The sequence below is a fragment of the Mobula birostris genome, chromosome 10 (assembly GCF_030028105.1).
Source record: "Mobula birostris isolate sMobBir1 chromosome 10, sMobBir1.hap1, whole genome shotgun sequence".
Classification (NCBI taxonomy): Eukaryota; Metazoa; Chordata; class Chondrichthyes; order Myliobatiformes; family Myliobatidae; genus Mobula; species Mobula birostris.
The window spans coordinates 52,382,632-52,399,022 of record NC_092379.1 but is presented as its reverse complement, the minus strand read 5'-3'; the positions used below and the strand labels follow the sequence as shown (position 1 = coordinate 52,399,022).

At 45.1% G+C, this 16,391-nt stretch overlaps 1 protein-coding gene across 2 annotated transcripts; it reads right to left on the bottom strand.

The window, feature by feature from the left end:
- Positions 1–4,654: 4,654 nt before the first annotated feature.
- Positions 4,655–13,151, bottom strand: LOC140204027 (uncharacterized). 2 transcript variants are annotated; one of them, XM_072270268.1, is made up of 2 exons: positions 13,085–13,151; positions 4,655–6,264 (listed from the first exon to the last, which is right to left on the bottom strand). In XM_072270268.1, the coding sequence occupies exon 2, from the start codon at positions 5,826–5,828 to the stop codon at positions 5,145–5,147; it is 684 nt and encodes a 227-aa protein (XP_072126369.1). In that variant the 5' UTR covers positions 5,829–6,264; positions 13,085–13,151; the 3' UTR covers positions 4,655–5,144. The 2 variants fall into 2 exon arrangements, with proteins under 2 accessions (XP_072126369.1, XP_072126370.1); XM_072270269.1 differs by having other exon boundaries at positions 4,655–6,259; positions 13,085–13,107.
- Between the last annotated feature and the right edge of the window lie 3,240 nt (positions 13,152–16,391).

Genomic DNA, 16,391 nt, shown 5'->3' with positions numbered 1-16,391 from the left:
AACAGACTCTGTTTTTTGTTCTGTTCTTGTAAGATCATGTATAATGTTTAATTTGTGCTTTTCTAGTAATGCCATGTTCCTGTAATGCAGCTGCCTGTCATTGAACCTGTACATGTACTGGTGTACACGGCTATAAACTCAACTCTGAACAGACTGACTCAAGTACTCGGGTATGTGCTTTAGATGATCAGCAAGAGGGCATCCATCACCCCAGGTATAGTCACACCTCACAACGTGGCCTGTCCATTATGGAGCAATACGTCTCCAATTTAGTGAACAGCCATGTAGCAAGATGGACAAAATAAGGAATGGGTTGAATTATGCCCTGGATCAAACAGGGACGTCAAGGAGCAGACAGGGAGACAGATTCTGGAAAGGTGTAATAATAACAGGGTTGTAGTGGTGGGAGATTGCAATTTCCCAAATATCGATTGACATCTCCCTAGATTGAGGGGTTTAGATGGGGTAGAGTTTGTTAGGTGTGTTCAGGAAGGTTTCTTGACGCGATATGTAGATAAGCCTACAAAGAGGAGAGGCTGTACTTGATCTGGTATTGGGAAATGAACCTGGTCAGGGGTCAAGTCTCTCCGTGGGAGAGCATTTTAGAGATAGTGATCACAATACTATCTCTTTTACCATACCATAGAGGGATAGGAACAGACAAGTTAGGGAAATGTTTAATTGGAGTAAGGGGAAATATCAGGCTATCAGGCAGGAACTTGGAAGCATAAATTGGAAATAGATGTTCTCAGGGAAACATACGGAAGAAATGTGGCAAATGTTCAGGAGTTATTTGCGTGGGGTTCTGCATAGGTATGTTCCAATGAGACAGGGAAAGGATGGTAGGGTACAGGAACCGTGATGTACAAAGGCTGTTGTAAATCTAGTCAAGAAGAAAATAAGAGCTTGAAAAAAAAGAGGTTCAAAAAACGAAGTAATGATAGAGATCTAGAAGATTATAAGGTTAGCACCCTAAGGAGCTTAAGAATGAAATTAGGAGAACCAGAAGGGGCCATGAGAAGGCCTTGGCAGACAAGATTAAGGAAAACCCCAAGGCATTTTACAAGTATGTGAAGAGCAAGAGGATGAGACGTGAGAGAATAGGACCAATCAAGTGTGACGTGGAAAAGTGTTTATGGAACCAGAGGAGGTAGCAGAGGTACTTAATGAGTACTTTGCTTCAGTATCCATTACGGAAAAGGATCTTGGCGATTGTAGGGATGACTTACAATGAACTGAAAATCTTGAGCATGTAGATATTAAGGAAGAGGATGTGCTGGAGCTTTTGGAAAGCATCAAATTGGATAAGTCACCGGGACCAGACGTGATGTACCCCAAGCTACTGTGGGAGGTGAGGGAGGAGATTGCTGAATCTCTGGTGCTGATCTTTTCATCATCAATGGGTCAGGAGAAGTTCTGGAGGATTGGAGGTTTGCGGATCTTGTTCCATTATTCAAAAAAGGGAGCAGAGATAGCCCAGGAAATTATAGACCAGTGAGTCTTACTTCAGTGGTTGGTAAGTTGATGGAGGAGATCCTGAGAGGCAGGACTTACGAATATTTGGAGAGGCATAAAATGATAAGAAATACTCAGCACGGCTTTGTCAAAGGCAAGTCATGCCTTACAAGCCTGACTGAATTTTCTGAGGATGTGACTAAACACATTGACGAAGGTAGAGCAGTAGATGGAGTGTATATAGATTTCAGCAAGGGATTTGGTAAGGTACCCCATGCAAGGCTTATTGAGAAAGTAAGGAGGCAGGGGACAGTGCTTTGTGGATCCAGAACTGGCTTGCCCACAGAAGGCAAAGAGTGGTTGTAGACGTGTCATATTCTGCATGCAGGTCGGTGACCAGTGGTGTGCCTCAGGGATCTGTTCTGGGACCCCTACTCTTTATGATTTTTATAAATGACCTGGCTGAGGAAGTGGAGGGATTGGTTAGTAATTTGCTGATGACACAAAGGTTGGAGGTGTTGTGGATAGTGTAGAGGGCTGTCAGAGGTTACAGCGGGACATTGATAGGATGCAAAACTGGGCCGAGAAATGGCAGATGGAGTTCAACCCAGATAAATGTGAGGTGGTTCATTTTGGTAGGTCAAATATGATGGCAGAAATAGCATTAATGGTAAGACTCTTGGAAGTGTGGAGAATTAGAGGGATCTTGGGGTCCGAGTCCATACGACACTCAAAGCTGCTGTGCAGGTTGACTCTGTGGTTAAGAAGGCGTACAGTGCATTGGCCTTCATCAATCATGGATTGAGTTTAAGAGCCAAGAGGTAATGTTGCAGCGCTATAGGACCCTGGTCACTTGGAGTACTGTGCTCAGTTCTGGTTGCCTCACTACAGGAATGAAGTGGAAACCATAGAAAGGATGCAGAGGAGATTTACATGGATGTTGCCTGGATTGGGGTGTATGCTTTATGAGATTAGGTTGAGTGAACTCAGCCTTTTCTCCTTGGAGCAACAGAGAATGAGAGGTGACCTGATAGAGGTATATAAGATGATGAGAGGCATTGATCATGTGGATAGTCAGAGGCATTTTCCCAGGGCTGAAATGGCTAACACGAGAGGGCACAGTTTTAAGGTCCTTGGAAGGAGGTACAGAGGAGATGTCAGGGGTAAGTTTTTTTACGCAGAGAGTGGTGAGTGTGTGGAATGGGCTGCCGGTGACAGTGGTGGGGGCGTTACGATAGGGTCTTTTAAGATACTCCTGAATAGGTACATGGAGCTTAGAAAAATAGAGGGCTATGGGTAACCCTGGGTAATTTCTAAGATAAGGACATGTTTGGCACAGCTTTGTGGGCCAAAGGGCCTGTATTGTGCTGGATGTTTTCTATATTTCTATGATTAATAGTTTTCAATTTGCTGCTATAGTTTGCTACATTCTGGTTGACACTCCACAATATTTTCCTCCAGTGCACTTTGGGGTAGAGATCGATTGCACCACTGACAATCTTCACCATTCTGGAGTTGGCTCCAATCCAGTCAACGTTTTCCCAAGGAGAACACAACAGCCATTTAACACAGCAAGCTCCCACAAGCTATATACTCAATGTCAACAGGCATTGCATATGTCAAGTCAAACTCCACACATAAAATGACATTTTCCTGCCAATCAGCTTCCAAATGTTGTCAATCTTCCATTCGCTGCCACATCCTCCTCAGCTAATTCCCTCCGCCTCACCCTGTGCTCCTACTCCCACCATTGTGTGTTGTCCTGAGCCCTGCACTGTGCTGGTTTCTGACCCTGCTCCACTGAACATCTATCTAATGGTTGCCCCACTCTGATTTCAGGCTTTAGAGGGCAGTGATGTATTGTAACAATCTCCATTTCCTGGACATCTGGCTCACCCCATCTTCCTGCTGCCTTAACAAGGTTAGATTTGCTCTGGTCCTCACCTACCATGAGTCTCTACATCCAACACATCATTCTCCACAACTTCCACTATCTTTACCGGGATCCTACCACCAAACACATCTTTACCTGCCCGCGCACACCCCCCCCATCCCCCACACTCACAGGGATCATTAACTCTGAGATTCCCTTATCCATTCATCCATCCTCACTAAGCTCCCTCCTGATACAAATGCCTGCAACAGAAATGCTACACTTTCCCATTTGCATCCTCACTCACCTCCATTCAAGGTGCCAGACAGACCTTTCAGGAGAGGCAGGACTTCACCTGCAAATCTGTTGGGGTCATCTATTGTATCCAGAGGTCCCGACGCAGCCTCCTCTACATTCCTCTACATTGGTGAGACCTGGTGTAATCGGGAGGACCACTTTGAAAGCGGAATTTCCTAGTAGCTAACCATTTTAATTCCTATTCCCATTTCCACATGTCGCTCCACTTTTGCCATGATGTGGCCACTCTCAGAGTGGAGGAGCAACACCTCATATTCCTTCCAGGTAGCCTCCAACCTGATGAAATGAACATCCATTTCTCCTTCCGGTAATTTTGTTTCCCTTCTCCCTTCTATTCCCCACTCTGACCTTTCACCTTCTACAGCCCTTTACCTTTCTCACCTACCTGGCTTCACCTTTCACCTTCTGGCTAGTCCTCCATCCCCTCCCCCTATCTTTTTATTCTGGCACCTTCCCCCTTCTGTTCCAGTCCTGAAGAAAGATCTGGGTCTGAAACTTCGACTGTTCATTCATTTCCTTAGAAGCTGCCTGACCTGCTGAGCTCCTCCAGCAATTTGTGTGTGTTACTCTGGATTTCAAGCATCTGCAGAATCTCTTGTGTTTGTAACAACTCAGTACTGTGAGACACAGGGAAGCAGTGAAAATTACCCATAACGTTGGAAAGAGCAGGGAATACAGAGATTAACAGCCAGTGACACTCTTCCTCGGCTCAGAGGTTTGAGGGACAAGGAATAGCTGTGACATAACTCCAGTGAGCTCATTGTCTGTTTCAGTCTGCAGAAAGTCATGCAGCAAATTCAAGGGAAAACTCTTCACCCACAGTGGTGACCAGCTGGAGCCTGTCACCACAGGGAGGAGCATGAGTTGAACCTGAGGGATGGGTTTACTAGGATTGGTGTGGAATAGAAACACTGGCAGGGACCAGCTGGGCTGACTGGCCTCAGCACTATACATTGTGTTGCATAGACAGTGAGAACCTGTGACACAGGATTTTAAATACTGTAAAAATGTTTTAATGGTCAGAGATCAGCAACATTAAAGTCCAGTCTAGACAAAGACTAACGACAGTGGAAGGAACCCCAACAATGCCCAGAGACTAGGGTTCAGTCCTGAGTGTGATAAGCAGCTACAATAACTGCAGAATCTGGCACAACAATCGGTCATGAACTTACAGCTGGACTCAGCAGCTGTGATGATGAAACATACAGCATGCAGCTTATTTTTTTCTGCAGTGTGAATTCATTGATTAAATTTCTTTGCACACACAGGACAGGAGTATACAGTCTGCTTAGTGTGAACACCCTGGTGTCTCATCAGTTGGGATGAGATCGTGAATCCTCTCCCAAACACAGAGCAGGTAAATGGACTCTCCCAAGTGTGAATTTGCTGATATGTGAATTCTCTGGTGCATCAGCAGGTCGGTTGACTGAATGAATCCCTTCCCACACAGCAGGTGAATGGTCTTTAGACACTGTGAGCTCGCTGGTGCCTCAGAAGCTCACAGGACTGAAAGAATCCCTTCTCCCTCACATGGATCAGGTGAAAGGTTCTTCTTCATGTGAACTCCCTGGTGCCTCATCAGATGGGATGGATGAGTGAATCCCTTCCCACACTCGGAGCAGATGAACAGCCTCTCTCCAGTGTGAACTTGCTGGTGCCTCATCAGCTGGAAAGACTGAGTAAATTCCTTCCCACACTCGGAACAAGTGTATGTCCTCTCCAGGGTGTGAGCTTGCTGGTGTACTTGCAGGTCGGATGACTCAGTGAATCCCTTCCCACGCTGAAAGCAGGTGAAAGGCGTCTCCCTGGTGTGAACCCGCTGGTGTGCCTGCAAGTGGGACGACTGAATGAATCGCTTCCAACACACAGAGCAGGTAAAAGGTCTCTCCCCTGTGTGAACCCGCTGGTGTCTCAGTAGCAGAGAAGATGTAATGAATCCCTTCCCACATGTGGAGCAGGTGAATGGCCTCTCCCCGGTGTGAACCCGGTGGTGTATTCGAAGGTCAGAAGAATCAATGAATCCCTTCCCGCACTGGGAGCAGGTGAATGGCCTCTCCGTGGTGTGAACTAGCTGGTGCCTTATGAGTTTCGATGACTGAGTGAATCCCTTTCCACACTCCGAGCAGGTGAATGATTTCTCCCTGCTTTGAAGCCTCTGGCATCTCATCAGATCAGATGACATAGTAGATCCCTCCCAAGCTTCAAGCAGTTGAGCGTCTGATGTATGGTGAGGACGTGCTGGAGTGTTCACAAGGCCAATGGTTTCAATGAGATGTTGAAACAGAAAACTTCATTTTAGACAGAAAACAGATGCACATTTCCAGCTGGGAAGAGATGCATCTTTTCCAAGGACCGACAACTGATGGATTGATATCTGCTCACTCCTTCAATAAATTGAAGACAATTTACAAGATTTATCTCCAGAATGTTCATCCAAATCTCACCCCTATACTAAACATGCATTCCGGTTCTTGCTGTGACTGCTGTGTTCTCTTCTCAAGCACCTCATCCTCCTCCACATTCAGAGATCAGAGGCATTCAAGTGCTGAGGAATTCATAGACACAGAACTGTGATGTGTTTGAGATTGCCGTACACAAATCCTTTTGCCTTTTCTACCCTGTAATAAGTTTATAAAAGACAGCAATGTGTGAAGGACAGCATGTCAGATGAAATCATTTCAATCTTTAGAGTGAGCTCTGATCACACTATTACAGAGAAGTTCAACCCAAGTAAGAAGAACGTCATCTCATCTTTAACTGTGCATGGCTCAGGAATCCAGACTCGGCATTAACTCCTCTGTTTTTGTGTCGGTATCAGAATGGGTGATTTCTGCCCAGTATTCTGACTGTGGCTTGGCTCAGTTTGCCTCTCTCCATTAGGAGGGAAGATAGAACAGTATAGTACAGTATGGGCCCTTTGGCCCACAATGTTGTGCCGACTGCTAAACCTTCTCCAAGATTAATCTAACCCTTCCATTCCCCATAGCCCTCTATTTTCCTTTCACTTGTATGCCGAGCTAAGTTTATTAAATGTCTGTAATGTATCTGCTTCTACCCCCTCCCTGCCACCGCATTTATGTACTCATCACTCTGAGTAAATAAAACCTACTTCTGAAGCCCTCCCCCATACTTTATTCCAATCACCTTAAAATTATGGCCTCTCATATTAGCCATTGCCACCCGAGGGGAAAATGTGCTGAATGTCCACTCGATCTAAGCTGCTTCTCATTTTACAGACCTCTGTCAAGCCATGCCTCATCCTCCTTTGCTCGAAACAGTAAAGTCCCAGCTCACCCAAACTTCTCTCATAAGTCATGTTTTCTAATCCAAGCAGCAACCTGGTGAATCTTTTCTGCACCCTCTCTGAAGCTTAGAGAAAACTCCAAGCTCACTCAAACTTCTCTCATAAGTCACCTTCTCTAATCCAAGTGTAACACCCTGGGAAAGGTTTCACTGCAAACGAAATGGCCGTTCTGTAGAAGCAGTGTTTGGGTTATGGTTAGAGATAACAGGTGCTTTGGAATGTGAGCTGGGTCTTTTGTTTGACGGGAGATAAAGAGAGAAGACGCTGGATAGAACTGGTCATAGGATACGACCCGGTGGTGAGACCATGATTCGATGGAGCCAGGCTTCGAGATCAACTGAGGATCAGTGAATTAAGCTCCAACTGTTTAATTGTAATGGGCCCTTTTGTTTTTTGCCGCCTTTTCCTTACTAACCGCTTAGTTAAGGTTCATAAATATAATTGCTTTAATCGTATGCAGTGTGCTGTCTGTCGTCTCTAGGCACTGAGTTGTAACAGGGTAGCAAATTACACAGCACCCACACAAACCAGGGTTTGGGGTGTGAGAGTCGTCTCAATCTCCTGGGTTTGGTGGGACCGGAGAGTGTGCAACCAAGGAACCCAGCAGGGTTTCACAAGCAACATTCTGTTGAATCTTCTCTGCATTCTGAAGCTTAGAGAAAACTCTGAGCTCACTCAGATTTCTCTCATTAGACACATTCTCTAATCCAAACAATATCCTGATAAATTTTCTCTGCACCCTCTCAAAAGCTTCTACATTCGTCGTATAATGAAGCAACCAAAACTGAATGTGTGGCGGGTTTGTGGTGTGCATGCTGCGTGTCCCAGAGCAAAGGTGTTTGATATCATTACGTATTCAGGAAAAATAGCAGAAAAAATGGCCTCAGTGCCAGAGCACCCAGAACCAGACAACACTGAACAAAGAATATTTACTGAAGAACCAAATCTGAGTCAATGATTTTGTTTTTTTTCTTTGTGGCTCTAATTGACAATTTAATTCACTGGACCCAGTGTTTTCTTTTAGGCCTCTTCCTCAACTAATATTTGGATATCAGCTGGTTCTGGACATTAGACTTATTGTCAATGTTTGCCTTGTCTTTCAATTGGTATAAACCGCAAATCCTCATGTCTGAGTGTCACCACAGAACTTAAATGAAACCAAATCCTTAAAAAGAGGTGAGATGGGATTAGAAGATGTTGCATCCTTATAGGTAGAGTTAAGAAACTGCAAGGGGTAAATGACACTGATGGGTGTTATACACAGGCCTCTGATCAGTAGCCAGGATTTCGGGTACAAATTACAATGAGAGATAGAAAAGGCATGTAAAAGAAAGGGCAAGCTTATGATGGTCATGGGGGATTTCAATATGCAGATAGATTGGGAAAATCAGGTTGGTGCTAGATCCCCAGAAAAAGAATTTGTAGAATGTCTATGAGATGGCTTTTTGGAGCTGCTTGTGTTTGAGCCCACTAGGGTAAACAGAATTCTGGATTGTATGTTGTGTATTGAACCAGATTTGATTACGGAGCTTAAGGTGAAAGAATCTTTCAGAGGCAGCGATCATAGTATGATAGAATTCATCCTGAAGTTTGAGACAGAAAAAGTAAAGTCAGATGTATCAGTATTACTGTGGAGTTACGGGAACTACAGAGGCATCAGAGAAAAGCTAGCCAAAATTGATTGGAAGGGGATACTAGCAGGGACAATGGCAGAACAGCAATGACAGGAGTTTCTGGGAACAATTCAGAAGGTACAGGACAGATACACCACAAAAATGAAGAAGTATACCAAAGGGAGAATGAAGCAACCGTAACTGACCAGAGGGGTCAAAGCAAACATAAAAGCAAAAGAAACAGCATGTAATAGACCAAAAATTAGTGGCAAGTTAGAGGACTGGGAAGTTTTTTTTAAAATCAACAGAAGGCAAGTAAAATAAGGAGAGAAAAGTTGAAACATGAAGGCAAGCTAGCCAATTAATAAAAAAGGGGACACCAAAAATTATTTCAGATATACAGAGAGTAAAAGAGAGACGAGAGTGGATATCAGCCACTGGACAAGTAGTACTGGGAAACAAGAAATGGCGGATGAACTCAATAAGGGTCTTGCAGTTTTCACTATGGAAGACACCAGCAGTATGCTGGAAATTTGAGAGTATCAAGGGGCAGAAGTCAGTGAGCTGCAATTACTAAGGAGAGGTGCTTGGAAGCTGAAAGGCCCGAAGGTTCTCAAAGAGGTGGCTGAAGAGATCATGGAGTTATTAGTAATGATCTTTCAAAAAGCACTAGATTCAGGCATGGTTCCACAGGAATGGAAAATTGCAAATGTCACACCACTCTTCAAGAAGGTGGGGGGGGGAAGGCAAAAATCAGGAAATTATTGGCCAGTTAGTCTGACTTCAGTGGGTGAATAATGGTTGGAGTCTATTTTTAAGGAAGAGGTTTTGAGGTACTTGGAGGCACATGAGAAAAATCGGCCATAATCAGCATGGTTTCCTTAAGGGAAAATCTGTCATGGTCCGGTCCGTGAAGTCTGTATTCCGGTTGATGGTCTGGTCCATAGCTCCTTATTCCAGGGTTTCTGGTTTTCCCCAGTTTCGGTTGTAGGCACATGATTCTCGTTTTGGGGCTGAGACATAAATATCTCTGCAAACCAGGGATTCCCTGTTTGACTGTCCTGTTCCCCTCCGTCTTTCCCCCCCTCACCTGACTTTCTGCCTGGATACCTCACCTGCACCACTGTCTAGTTCAATCGTTCTTCGGTGTTTGTCTCTTCTTGTCCTTGCCTCCGTGGGTAAGTCAGGCCATTCTGCCTTTGCCCTGCGGGAGGATCTGCCTTGTCTTGTCCTTGCCTCTGTGGGGTAAGTCAGGCCGTTCCACCATTGCCCTGCAGGGGGATCTGTCTTGTCTTGTTCTCGCCTCCGTGGGGTAAGTCAGGCTGTTCTGCCGTTGCCCTGCAGGGAGACCTGTCTTGTCTTCGCCTCTGCTGGGTAAGTCCAGCCATTCTGCCATTACCCGACAGATGGAACTGTCCCACCTTGGTGTGGAGATAAAGTTGAGTCCCGGCTTGTCTAAGGATAAGTCCCGGCTCTATGTTGATGTACAGTTCCCAGTCTGTCTCCAAGCCTCAGGCCTCAGGACCCCAAGCCTGTCTCCAAGCCTCAGGCCTCAGGACCCCAAGCCTGTCTCCAAGCCTCAGGCCTCAGGACCCCAAGACTGTCTCCAAGTCTCAGGCCTCAGGACCCCAAGTCTGTCTCTAAGCCTCAGGCCTCAAGACCTCAAGGTTCTGGGTCCCTGTCCAGTCTCTGGCCCTGATTTCAAGCCCAGGCTCCTAGTTCATAGTTCCTTGTCCGGGTTCCCTGTCTAGTCCATGTCCTAGCCCAAGTCTGCATTCTTGTCCCTGCTCCTTGTCTGTATCCTGTCACATCCCTACTCTAGTCAAGTCCTGTTCCGTGTACTTCAGTGTCTGTGTCTTGCATTTGGGTCCGTTCCCAACGCCCCCATTGTGACAAAATCTTGCCTGGCAAATCTTTTGGAATTCTTTGAGAAAATAACAGGCAGGATAGACAAAGGAGAGTCTATGGATGTTGGTTACTTGGATTTTTAAGAAGACCTTTGACAAGGTGCCACATATGAGGCTTTTATACAAGATAAGAGCAGATGGTATGACAGGAAAGATACTAATGTGGATGGAAGATTTGCGTACTAGCAGGAGGCCAACAGTAAATTGGGAATAAATTTACTGTGAATGCCCGCAAGAAAATGAATCTCAGGGCCGTTTATAGTGACAAACATACATGCACTTGATAATATATTTACTTTAAACTTAAAAGGGAGCCTGTTCCAGTTGATCCTTTCACATTAAACGTCAATAATTTGGAAGATGAAATTGACGGTTTTGTGGATGGACAAGTTCACAGTTGATGCAAAGATCGGTGGGTGGTGGGGGGGCGAAGCAAGTAGTGTTGAGGAACTGTGAGGCTAGAGATGGATTTTGATAAATGAGGAGTAAGGCAACAAAGTGGCAGATAAAATACAGCATAGGTCATGCATCTTCGAGAATAAAAGTGTGGACTATTTTCCAAACTGGAATAAAATTAGAAAATCAGAGGTACAAAGAGACTTGGAAATCACTGTGCTGGATTCCTTTGAAGGTTAAATTGCAGGTTGAGTCAGGAGGAAGGAAGGCAAATGCAATGTAAGCATTCATTTCGAGAGGACTAGAATATAAAAGCAAGGACGTAGTGCAAAGGTTTTACAAGGCATTGATCAGGCTGCACTTGTACTGTGAGCAGAGTTGGGTCCTTTATCTAAGAAAGAATGTGCTTCCATTCCCCATTCTGGCTCCCCTCTTACCTCTTGCCTTCTCGTATGTACCTCTCAACTCCCTCTGTTGCCCCTGTTCCTTCCCTTTCTCCCATGGTCCACTCTCTTCTATATGCTCCCTTCTTCTTTAGCCCAATACCTTTTCCACCTATAACCTTCCAGCTTCACACTTCATCACCCTCCCCCCCGCACCTACCTACCTTCCTTCCTCACCCAGCTTCACCAATCACCTTCCAGCTTGTACTTCTTCTCCTTCCCCCACCTTATACTGACTTCTTCCCCACTCTTTCCCCATCTTGATCAAGGGTCTTGACCCAAAACATTAACCATTACTCCCCTCCTTGGATGCTGCATGACCTGCTGAGTTCCTCCAGCATTTTGTGTGTTACTCTGGAAGAGGTTCTCAAAAAATCTCCCCAGGAATGAAATGTTTAATGTATAAGGAGCATTTGATGGCTCTGGGCCTGCACTCACTGGAGCTTAGAAGAATGTGGGGTCACCTCATTGAAATGTATTGAATATTGAAAGACCTGGACTCAGTGGATGTTCCAATAGTGGGACAGTCTAGGACCAGAGGGCCGAACCTCAGAATAGAAGGACATGCTGTTTGTCAGAGACGAGGAGGAATTTCTTTACCCAGATGGTGGTAAATTTGTATCAATCATTGCCACAGACAGCTGTTGAGGCCAAGTCATTAGGTATGTTTAAAATGTTGGTTGATAGGGTGTCAAAGGTTATGGTGAGAAGGTAGGAGACTGGGGTTGAGAGGGATAATAAATCAGCCATGATCGAATAGTGGAGCAGATTCAATGGGTGACAAATCAAACACAAGAGACCCAGAATATGCTGGAAATCCAGAGTAACTAATACAAAACGCTGGATGAACTCAGCAGGTCAGGCATCATCTATGGACAGGAATAAATAGTGAACATTTCGGGCCGAGACACTTCATCAGTACTGGAAAGGAAAGGGAAAAAAGCCAAAATAAGCTGGGGGGGGGGGGAGAGGGAAAGAACACAAGCTAGAAGGTAAAAGGTGATAGGTGAAGGTAGGTGGGTCAGGGATGAAGTGAGAAGCTGGCAGAAAAGGTAAAGGCTGAAGAAGGAGGAATCTGATAGGAGTGGAGAGTGTACCATGAGAGAAAGGGGAGGAGGTGCACCAGAGAGAGGTGATAAGCAAGTAAGGGGAAGAGCACGAGGGAAGCAGAATGGGGAATGAAAGAAGAGAGAAAGGAGAGGGGGGAAAATTACCAGTAGAGAAATCAAATTTCATGCCATCAGGTTGCAGGCTACCCAGACAGAACATGCGATGTTACTCCTCCAACCTGAGAGTGGTCTTATCTTGGACTGACATGGCGGAAAGGAGATTGGTATTAAAATGGTTATTATGCTCCTATGTCTTATGTCTTCGCGATTAACTAGGAAATGTATTTTTGGTCCCAGTTTCAAATCTTTGGAGTTAGACAGCTGGAGCTCTGCAGTGTATGGAAGATCCATCCAATCCCAATCCCACCACAGCGTTTCCAAAGGTGTCCTACGGACCGGCGGGGAAAACGTTCCTGATGCCACTCATGGCGGCCTCTTTACCCACAACACCCCACGCAATTGAAACCAGTCTATCCGCCCAGCCGCGATACGCTCACGCCGCACCAATGGCGCTTCACTCGGAGAAATCTCCCGGGAGGGGGATGGGGGGAGACGTGTGGATCGCAGGGCAGAGCCATGGTGTTTATCGAACTTGCAGCAATTGTCCCTCAAATGAGGCGAGCACCCCGACCATAATTGAACCCTCGCCCGGAACCCCGCTCCTACCTGCCGCTGACCTTCCCACAGCGTTTCATCCACTCAGCGCATGCGTGTTCTCCTGCGCAACCTACGGCTCTCGGCGCCTGCGCATTTGGATCGCGTAGCAAAGTTCAAAGTTTATCAAAGTACATATAATGTCACCATTTTCAGCCCTGAGATTCGTTTCGTATCACAGATGGCGGAAGCGCTGAAATGTTTGGGTGACCATAGTGCCATTGAAAGCGTCTGCAAGGACTGGCAGCGCTCTGCCAAAAGGTTCCAATCCAGTCATTCGTTGCCACATCCTTCTTGTCCCGATTCCCTCCACCTCAGTGTTTCTGACCCTGCTCCATTGCACTTCAATCTGAGGGCTCCCCGCTCTCGTCTCCGACTTTAAAGACAGTGTTGTATAGTAATGACCCAGCTGTGTGAGAGGCAGCCCTTTGGAAGCAGTAAAAATGACCCAAGAAGTTGAATAAGGAATTAAGCAACCCAAGATGTTCTTTCAAGTCGTTTATTGTGATTTAACTATACCATGTCTACAATGTATATAATCATATAATGTATATAGAAATGAGACAACGTTTCTCCAAATCAGGCTGTAAAGCACAGCAGTACGTATAACACATGCAACATACAATAATTTATGAAGTTAAGGATAAAATCTACAGAAGAATTATGCATGAATAATGAACTAAAGTGCATAAATTAAATACTGTAAGCTACGGAACAGATTAACCAGTGACACTTCAAATATGATGCGGCAGGGAGTCCAGAAGACTAATGGCATGAGGGAAGAAACTGTCTCCCATCCTGACCGTTCTCAATTTTATGCATCATCAGTGTCTCCTGCCTGATAGTAGAAAGTCAAAGAGGGTGCTGGATGGATGGGTGGGATCTTAGGGCCAAAGGTTTCTACGTCCTAAGGTTCGAGGGACGGGAAACATCTGTGACATAATTCAAGTGACCTCATCACCTCCTTCAGCAAGTCAGGGTAAACTTCAAATTGAGGTGCCCATTTGGAACCTATCACCATAGGGAGGAAAATGGGGTGAACAACAAGGATGGATTTAATAGAAACCGATGTTGTATTGTGTGACCAGCTGGGCTGAATGGCTTCTGTACTGTAGAATGTGTTGCATAGACAGTAAAAACCCATGACACAGAATTTAAAATAGAAATGTTTTATTTGTCACAGATCTACAGTATTATAGTGCACTCTGGTTATAGACTAACAACAGTGGAACGAACCTCAACAATGTCCAGGGACCAGGACTCAGTTCTGAATGTGATGAGCAGCAGCAATAACAACAGAGTCTGATGCCAACAGTGCCTCATGAACTTGCAACTCAACTTGTGACGCTTAAATATCCAGCATGCAGCATTTGAACTGTGAACTCTGGTGTTTCACTAGATTGGGTGACGAAGTAAATCTCTGCACTCACAGGGCAGGTATGTGGTGTCTCCTTAGTGTTCACACTGGTGTTTAAAAAGTGATGTCTCAGGAAGGCACCAGCCATCATTGAGGACTCTCACCATCCAGGACAATTCCTTTTTTCATTATTATCATCAGAAAAGAGGTGGAGAAGACACCCAATGCTTTAGGAACAGCTTCTCCCCTCCACCATAACATTTCTGAATACTCCCCCACTACTTTCCTTTCTTTTTGCACAACTTATTAATCTGCAGAACCCATGAATCTGATGAGGGCCAGATTCGAGGCATTCAAGTCTGGTGACCAAGAAAGTTACAAGAGGTCCAGGTACGATGTCTAGGAAGCCATCTCATGAGCAGTGGCAATTCAGGATTAAATTTGAATCAACAAAGGATGCTTGATAGTTCAGGCAGGGCTTGAATACCATCACCTCTTATAAAGTTAAATCGAGCAACAAAGCTGACAAAAGGGCTTCACTTCTAGATGAGCTCATTGTCTTCTGTGCTTGTTTTGACCATCAAAACATTGAGGAGCCATCATGAACTCCTACAGCTCCCGATGATCCTGTGACTTCAGCCTCTGAGGTCAACATGAAAGCAGCCTTTATGAGGGACAACCCAGAAAAGCATCCGGCCTGGACAAGGTACCGGCCAAGTACTAAAGTCCTGTGCTGATTAACTGGCTAGAATGTTCACTGAGACCTTTAACCCCTCGTTTTGGCAGTCTGCTGTATCCACCTGTTTCAGGCAGTCTTGAATTGTACTGGTGCATATGAAGAACGTGGTAACCTGCCTCAACGACTATCCTCCAGCAGCACTTACATCCACAGTAAAGTATTTTGAGGAGTTGGTGATGAAACATATCAATACTGGGTCCATTGTTATTTGTCATCTATATCAATGATCTGGATGATAATGTGGTAAATTGGATCAGCAAATTTGCTGATGATACAAAGATTGGAGGTGTAGTAGACAGTGAGGAAGGTTTTCAGAGCCTACAGAGGGACTTGGACCAGCTGGAAAAATGGGCTGAAAAATGGCAGTTGGAGTTTAATACAGATAAGTGTGAGGTATTGCACGTTGGAAGGACAAACCAAGGTAGAACATACAGGGTTAATGGTAAGGCACTGAGAAGTGCAGTGGAACAGAGGGATCTGGGAATACAGATACTAAAGTTCCCTAAAAGTGGTGTCACAGGTAGATAGGTTCGTAAAGAGAGCTTTTGGTACATTGGCTTTTATTAATCAAAGTATTGAGTATAAGAGCTGGAATGTTATGATGAGGTTGTATAAGGCATTGGTGAGGCCGAATCTGGAGTATTGTGTTCAGTTTTGGTCACCAAATTACAGGAAGGATATAAATAAGGTTGAAAGAGTGCAGAGAAGGTTTACAAGGATGTTGCCGGGACTTGAGAAACTCAGTTACAGAGAAAAGTTGAATAGGTTAGGACTTTATTCCCTGGAGCATAGAGGAATGAGGGGAGATTTGATAGAGGTATATAAAATTATGATGGTTATAGATAGAGTGAATGCAAGCAGGCTTTTTCCACTGAGGCAAGGGGAGAAAAAAACCAGAGGACATGGGTTAAGGGTGAGGGGGGAAAAGTTTAAAGGGAACATGGGGGGGGGGGCTTCTTCACACAGAGAGTGGTGGGAGTATGGAATGAGCTGCCAGACGAGGTGGTAAATGCGGGTTCTTTTTTAACATTTAAGAATAAATTGGACAGATACATGGATGGGAGGTGTATGGAGGGATATGGTCCGTGTGCAGGTCAGTGGGACTAGGCAGAAGATGGTTCAGCACAGCCAAGAAGGGCCAAAAGGCCTGTTTCTGTGCTGTCGTTTTTCTATGGTTCTATGGTTTCTTTTCTAATTTATCAACTCGCTAAGAATTTGCCTAC